An 8,631-nucleotide genomic window follows, 5' to 3' on the forward strand; every position below is an offset into this window, starting at 1 on the left:
TCTTTTCCTTCTTTCATGGTCTGTTCCCATTTGGCTTGTGTAAATACTGTCACAGAACCCACATCTAATGCTATTAACAACAGTATGACTGAATGTATCAAATTTTTTTATACAAACTATGGCATAAAATATTTAGCAGGTCATCTGATGAGGGGCTATGCCCAAATAGTGTTATGAAAATAAAGCAGTTCCATTAACATCTAATGACTATTTTTTCTGACCTATCAGCTTTTTGAATCACAATAAAAAAATCATTCAAATTGTTGCAGGCTTTACTAATAATGTTGTCTTCCATCCGTTTCTTCTTTTTCCCCTTCCACCTTCTTCTCAGTGTATTCCTTTCTTGTTTTATGTGTTCTCTGTTGAAACCATATACAGAGTGCTTTTTTATGTGCAACTTCCTTGTTTCTTAATCTCTGGTTCTTCTGCACACTTTTTCTGCTGCTTCCATATTCTTTGTTTTGAACCCTCCCAATCCTCCTCTGCTATCTGCTTTTCATCCCATTGTAAGTTGCTCTTTACTGTTGTCTGAAATTTTCTTTGCATTTCACTTCTTTCAATTTCCGCACCCTTAACATTCTGTTCTGTCTTTCTGCCCACCTCACCCTCCTTTCTCCTCTTTAATACTTACAACATTTACTGCAAAAAGATACTGATTTCCATCTAGGGCTTTGGAAGGTGTTACCTTGACATCAGTGACTGTTCTCTTTGTGTTCTGTTCACATATTATGTAGTCTACCACACATTTATTCAACAAATTGATTGCTGTACCACGTTACTTTATGACTTTCATCCTTAAACCAGTTATTGCGGCCTGTTAGTCCATTCCTTTTACAAAATTCTAACAGTTTTCATTCTCCCTCATTTTTCCTTCCCCATCATGCCATTTCTAAAACTTCCTCATACTCTTGTCTTTCCTTGTCAGTATGTGCATTTAGGTCTGCCAATATCGTGATCTGTCCAGCCAGTTGTCTATGCATGTACTTGAAGAATTTCCATTTCCTCACTTTACCTGTGACGACAATCATTCTGTCACATATTCTCATCATCTCCTCTTTCAGTGTTCCTCTGCCACTGCATGTCCTCAGTTTTCCTCATTCCCATTCTAATACAGCGTATACCGACTTTTCAGTTCCTTACTGCCTTTAACCTTCCACCTGATTTCTGACAAAGCTAGAATATCCAGTCTCCTCTTGGGGGACTGATGCCCTTAGCTGTTTAGTCCCCCTTAAACATCCCAACAACAACAACAACAACAACCATCACCACCACCACCACCACCACCACCACCAGTCTCCTCCTGATCCTGAAGTCCAGCACCCCTCCCTGTTTCCTCTGTATGTTCACTGTGCTAAATATTAATCCTTGTGAATAACTGTATCATCCTTTATATGCATTGTTTCCCAGACTTGTTCCGTGTTTGAAACCGTGTATTTTATCCACTACTGGTTTGCTAGGCCGATTGTAGCTGGATTTGTTGTTGTAGTTTTCTACCTAGCTTTTTTTTGGTCCAGCAGAGAAGGTGTTTTATTTCCCTTCTATACTTCAACAGGCAGCTGCTGCTGACACATCCCATTCTACCACCTAGTGATATGCTCTGTAGGGTTAAGGCTCCCCCAGGAGACGATAACACTGTGTGTAGTATTAAAAATTTCAGACTTTTCTGAATTTGATTCATGCATAGAAGATAATGTGACCCTGCATCCATTTCTGTTTTACTCTTCTGGGATTGGATGTGGGGTGAGTACTGTTGCCAAGTCAGAAATTTGTGCTTGAGAGGTGTCCATATGTTATTTTAAGTCTGTGGAGCTGCAGTTGCTCATCATGCATTTTGTCAGCATGTAGCCCTTTCAAATAACTTGATTTTGTTAAATGTGTCCCAATTACTTGGGTAAAATACACTGAAACGCCAAAGAAACTTGTATAGGCATGCGTATTCAGATACAGAGATGTGTAAACAAACAGAATACGGCACTGCAGTCAGCAATGCCTCCATAAGACAATGAGTGTCTGGCACAATTGTTAGATTGGTTACTGTTGCTACAATAGCAGATTATCAAGATTGAAGTGAGTTTGAACGTGGTGTTATTGTAGGCGCATGAGCGACAGGATACAGCCTCTCCGACGTAGTGATGAAGTGGGGATTTTCTCGTACAACCATTTCACGAGTGTAATGTGAATATCGGGAATCCAGTAAAATATCAAATCTCCAACATCACTGCGGCCCATCAGCACTGACATTGGGCTGTTGGTGACTATAAACATGTTGCCTGGTCAGATGAAATTTTATCGAGCGGATGGATGTGTACGGGTATGGAGATAACCACATGAATCCATGGACTGTGCATGTCAGCTGGGAACTGTTAGAGCTGGTGTAGCCTGTGTAATGGTGTGGGGCGTGTGCAGTTGGAGTGATATGGGACCCCTGATACATCTAGATATGACTCCGACAGGTGACACGTACAAAAGCATTGTGTCTGGTCATCTGCATCCATTCATGTTCATTTTGCATTCTGAGGAACTTGGGCAATTCCAGCAGGACAATGTGACATCCCACACATCCAGAATTGCTACAGAGTGGCTCCAGGAACACTCTTCTGAGTTTAAACACTTCTGCTGGCCACCACACTCCCCAGACATGAACATTATTGATCATACCGGAGATGCCTTGCAGTGTGCTGTTCAGAAGAGATCTCCACCTCCTCATACTCTTTAGGTTTATGGACAACCCTGGAGGATTCATGGTGTCAGTTCCCTCCAGTAGTACTTCAGACACTAGTAGAGTCCATGCCACGCTGTGTTGTGGCACTTCTGTGTGCGCACAGGGGCCCTACAGGATATTAGGCAGCTGTACCAGTTTCTTAGGCTCTTCAGTGTAAAAATAATGGGTTACAGTAAAGTAAAGGGTCTCTCGTGCTTACAACAGGTGGATCTGTCTCATCCTAGGGTCTGAGTGACCTATCCTCCCCTTTTAACCTTCCCGAACTGTTAGTTCTTGAAACTTCATTGTGTTTGTACTTTTACATGTGTGTATCAGCAATACTGGCCTCTTGGCCATCTCATAATTTTAGTTTTCTTGAGTGAATATTCTTTTTAATGCACTTTACATTGGGTATGGCCCTTGTGTTTGATGTTTATAAGGAAAACGTTCACTCTTTAGTGAAGGGAGATATTACTGCTACAGAATAGATAACATCACTGTTGAGAAGAATAAAGATTGCCTCCATCTGTGATAAATACCACTCCGTACCTTGTAGCCCTTACACTAACGATGTGGTGCAGTTGTTAGCACACTGGACTTGCATTCGGAAGGATGATGGTTCAGTCCCGTGTCCGGCCATATTGGTTTAGGGTTTCTGTGATTTCCCTAAATCACTCTAGGCAAACGCCGAGATGGTTCCTTTGAAAGGGCACGGCTGACTTCCTTCCCCATCCTTTCCTAATCGTAGGAGACCGATGACCTCGCTGCCTGGTCTCCTCCTCCAAAACAACCCAACCCCACTTATACTATTGTACTATTTGTAGTTATCTTCTTTGCCAAAGAAGATATGTATCCTTTGAAGTATCTCTCTCTCTCTCTCTCTCTCTCTCTCTCTCTCTCTCTCTCTCTCCACCCCACCCCACCCCCCACCCCCTTCATCTATTTCCACTTATGCTTGACATTGTATAGCATTCTTCCTGTAGCTCAATGACCGTGTGCAGACCTATCACCTGGTATTCCAGAGTTCAAAGTAAATCAGGGAAGATTCTCTTTACTCAATTTCCTCGAAAATTCATCTCATTAACAAAAACTATGTTTGGTTTTCGTGGTACAAACATTGCCAAATATATACTGTCAGTTAATACAAAGAATCTGCAGAAATGTAATTGAAAGTAATGCCTAAATTGTAAGATCCATCATATTTGTTTGCAGGCCTCAGACTTCACAGTGCAATTAGTGTGTCTGCACTATACTAAAAGTGTATACAGGGCCTATGGTTGTTAATGTTAATGGGTTCCTAGTCTTTTTTTTATTTTTTGCGCCCCCCCCCCCCCCCCCCCCACACACACACACACTCTCTGCCTAATATCATGTAGGGCCTCTGTGAGCACACAGAAGTGCTGCAACATGACGGGCATGGACTTGACTAATGTCTGAAGTAGTGCTGGAGGGAACTGACACCATGAATCCTGCAGGGCAGTCCATAAATCTGTAAGAGTACAAGGGGGTGGAGATCTGTTACGAATAGCACATTGCAAGGCATCCCCAGATGTGCTCAATAATGTTCACGTCTAGGGAGTTTGGTGGCCAGTGGAAGTATTTAAACTTGGAGTAGTGTTCCTGGAGCCACTCTGTAGGAATTCTGGATGTGTCCTGCAGAAATTGCCTAAGTCCGTCGGAATGCACAATGGAGATCAATGGATGCAGATGATCAAGCGGGATGCTTATGTACGTTTGACCTGTCAGAGTCTTTTCTAGATGTATCAGGGGTCTCATATCATTCCAACTGCACCTGCCCCATACCATTACAGAGCCTCCCTCAGCTTGAACAGTCCCCTGCTGACCTGCAGGGTCTGTGGATTCATGAGTTTGTCTCCATACCCCTACATGTTCATCCACTAAATACAATTTAAAATGAGACCCGTTGGACCAGGCAACATGTTTCCAGTCATCAACAGTCCATGGTAGGTGCTGACAGGCCCAGGTGAGGCGTGAAGCTTTGTGTCGTGCGCTCATGAAGGTTACACAACTGGGTCTTTGGCTCTGAAATCTCATATCCGGTCCATATACAGTAATTTGATTTTTTACCGGTGACTGGCAACAATCAAGTGAAGCTGCATGTGGCTAGATATTCAGAAGCCTCGTTTTTACCCACTTTACATTTCTCCATATGCGTGGAATGTTCTCGGTTCTATCTTGTGCTCAGGTGGACAGTAGACACAGTCTGTACAAGCTGGCATTCTTTTTAATATTGAGCTGTACTCTCAAAGTTATTAGATTTTCATGTAGTCGAGCGTGTGATGTTATCTAGTTGTGATCCACTTCCATATTATTTGCACAAGTACACATGAGGTCTCTGGATTTTCTGAGCAGGCTACAATAGTGGTTCTTGACTTACCTTCACAGGAAGCTGAGTTACGCCCAAATGAGACATGTAATCTGAGGTGAAAGAGTACTGTGAAATGTGGAGAATGTTAGCGCTGAGTAGATCTTATTTTGTAACCTAATGATTTTGGGCAGGTTGTGCGACATATCTCATACTGTTGCTGACTGGCCTCAAATGCTATCCTGCAGTCCAGTCAATCTTGTAAAGGGTAGAATCGCTAATTGAAGCATTTAGTGCAATGCTAGGATTGTTTGTGGTACTAATGTAATGGACTATAATAAGTTCAAATATCTTGACTAGAGAATAAAATATTTTCACACAAACGAATTTGCCAGGTTTGATAGCTGAGCTTGGTTCTTCAACATCTCCACTAGGAAGGTGTGTGTGTGTGTGTGTGTGTGTGTGTGTGTGTGTGTGTGTTTGAACTGATGAAAGTATATTTAGTTACTTGGATTCAAATATAAACATATGTTAAATAACTGGCATATTACCCTGTTGCACTGTAATATACATTTCATGTGTAGAGAACTGATTAGGAAATTACATGATTACAATAACTGTTGTTTAATGTTCATCTTACAGTTATTATGTGCATCTCATAGCTCAGTGGTTTGTATGTCTGGCTGCTACACTGAGGACCCAGGTTTGATTCCTGGTACTGCCAGGGGTTTTCTGTTAGTGGGACTGATATGGGATTCACTCTGCCTTGTGAGAGCAATTGAGGAGGTACTTGAATGAGAATTAGTGGCACCAAGGTCAAGAAAGCAGACAATGGCCGGGAAAGTGGTGTGCGGACTTCATGCCTCTCCATACTGCATGCAGTGATGCCATTGGCAGAGGACACATGGGGATCCGTTGTTCCTGATTGGCCCATCAGGGCCAGTATGCAGAGCTTTGCTTTTGTTTCCAGTTATTATAGTGCTGCTACTAATTTCCCAGTCTCTTTTTCCTCTTTGTAGTCATTAATTTGTAAATTCTACTTCTATATGAAGAAGATTTTTTTTTTCTCTTGCAAACAAACATCAGTTGCTCAAATGAAACAAGCTGTTTTTGTTTATCATTTCTTTGCAGGCCCAGTATAGATTTGTTTGTGAGAGTGTTCATCGAGCTTATAGCGAAGGCCTTGTCAAACCTTTAGAAGAATTTCAGAGGTGAGGTGCTTGGAGTAAGATAAATGTTGTACTTATATTCACTGTAGACAGAGTAATCTGAAGTGGTGTGAGATTGTACCATTGAGATATACTATTCGTAATTTGATACAAAATATTTATACTTTGTGTTACGTAACAATTTGCCACTACCTTTAGGGTAGCTGCCTCTAAAGTGTGTGCCACCCTATTGCTTCTGGGTTGATATGTCTGTCAGTGAAATAGTGTTATAATTCACATGAGAAAAGAGAGGGCTATCTTACTACCAGTTTTGAATCTCTGAGAGATTTATATGGCTTTAAGTTAGTTACCTGCAGTTAGTATAGCCAGTAGCAGTTTGCTGCTAGCTTTATTCTCAGCTGCAGAGAACGTGAATGTCTTTGGCAGTCAGGCTGAATGCGCCTGGGGATCCGTCCTGGTAGTACAGGTGTGAGGAAACAATTCCCAGCAGCAATTGGGGATATAACCCCCCCCAGCCGTCCAGTTCATAGTCATTACCTGGATATTGGGCAATGACTACCACTTACTTGTGATATAAACTGTGTGATCTGGAATGACCATTATTTGTTTTATATCGCTTTTGTGTTGCCGGCATCAGACTTAAATCTGAAGCTATGTAGCATTACTGCCAAGTGTCGATTATATAGAGTACATTAGTTTTGCAATCTGTGTACATCGTTAGCAGTGAATGTGAATTGGTCAGAGAAACACCTGTCCATTTTAAATCTATTAATTGTGTGCATTAAATGTTGTAAATTTGTGAATTGTGTGTGTCATATGACTGTACTTTTAAAGTACGTCCTTGTCATGGATGCTGTAGATTACTTTGGATACCAGTGACATTTTACCTGCCAGAAAATAATTGTAAATGTAAATTTTATAACATTGTGTATTGTGTCCAAAAGGCGTTGAAAGATATTCGTGAGACAGTGTCAGAGTTATAATTCTGCATTCTCACATTTGGTGTTGCTTCTTTACTGCCGCCTAACAGAGGCCTTAGGATCATGTGAAAAATAGTTTTTACTTGATCTTATAGGATTTTGTAATAATTTTGTACATTTTTAACATGCAACTAACTCTTTAAAGAGTAACGATGTGATAATATGAATTTATGTTATTTTGTAAATTTTTATTCACTTTTGTAAAAAAAAGTAAATGTCACTGCATGATGCACATGAGAATATGAAGTTGTCAGAAACCAATAAAGAAGTTTTAATTTCCCTTTTACTCATAATCTGCTATACTGAAGCAATGGTTTGATGCAGATAAATAGATGCATTATTGCCTCTAAATAATCTTGGCTTTAATATTACATGTAACTTCATTGCTCTGTAGCCAGCAGCAAAGTGTGAAGCAGTTCGGAATGTTTTATCTTTGTTATAGAACTTCAATTTCTCATGTGTGCTCGTCCACCAGCGACACCAACATATCTCACAATACCAGTACAGGAGTGCCTTGCACATGTTGTCCAGACAAAGACATTGTTGAAATGTCTTAAACACATAGTTTATTCCATAATGAACTGTGTAGTTTGACATTTTCTAGTATTATTAATTGCACTTAGAGTGATGTGTTCATAGAACTACCAGTATTAGTGTAACATACAAAATAAAGTAACATGCAGCTGTGAACTTCTTGCAATGTTAACATGTTTTATAAAGGTGTGAACGATATGGAGATAAAATGTAATTTTTCATAAAATACAATGTGAGTTGAAGTGTGTGTACTGTAGACAAAAATTGCTTATTACAACTTCCCTTACTGAAACATTAGCATAGATCTGTAGTTCCTCAGTTAGCTTACTTTTATAATGAATAGTTACTTGCACAACAAATAGTTATCATCTATTTACAGGCTGAGAAATTTAAAATATTAGCCTGTTATACAGTTAAAATAATTGAGTTTTATCAGATTGATACTGTAAAGAACATTCAGCCCCCTAATGCAGCTGAACTTCAATTTGTAAACAGATATGCACTGAATTATGACTTGCTTCTTTTGTGAACCTTCGATTATTCTGCAGTTTAAATCCTTCCCACCCTTTATCCTGTCTGCACCTCTTCAACCACTGGTGAATCAGATGTGCAGAATTTGAATTTTTATAAACTTCAGTTGTTGTTATAAACCTTATTGATGGAAGTGTGTTATCAGGTTGAAGCTCGTGACATTTTTCTTAAAGATTTGGCTCCTGTTTTTCAGTAGGAGAACAACACAATGTTAGACACACAAAGTATTACAACAAAAAATAATTCTGGAACTTTCCCAAGCCTCATATAATGCTTAGTAATGACCTAGAGCAGATGTTATTCTGTAGCTTATAAAGAGTAGCTTGCCAACAGATATGTAAACTAGTGCTAAACTACAAGCATGCTGTTAATTTTTTAATGAAACAAACT

The 8,631-nt window shown here is 40.0% G+C and overlaps 1 protein-coding gene across 3 annotated transcripts in view; it reads left to right on the plus strand.

Moving 5' to 3' along the window:
• LOC124607116 (tyrosine-protein phosphatase non-receptor type 4) overlaps nt 1-7,957 on the plus strand; it is a 181,454-nt gene extending 173,497 nt beyond the window's left edge. For all 3 annotated transcript variants that reach the window (XM_047139317.1, XM_047139316.1, XM_047139318.1), the window contains one exon: nt 6,159-7,957. In XM_047139317.1, coding sequence (XP_046995273.1) covers nt 6,159-6,242 — 84 coding nt within the window. In that variant the 3' untranslated portion in view covers nt 6,243-7,957. The remainder of the gene's footprint in view (nt 1-6,158) is intronic.
• Nucleotides 7,958-8,631: the final 674 nt, after the last annotated feature.

Source organism: Schistocerca americana, chromosome 3, assembly GCF_021461395.2.
Source record: "Schistocerca americana isolate TAMUIC-IGC-003095 chromosome 3, iqSchAmer2.1, whole genome shotgun sequence".
NCBI lineage: Eukaryota > Metazoa > Arthropoda > Insecta > Orthoptera > Acrididae > Schistocerca > Schistocerca americana.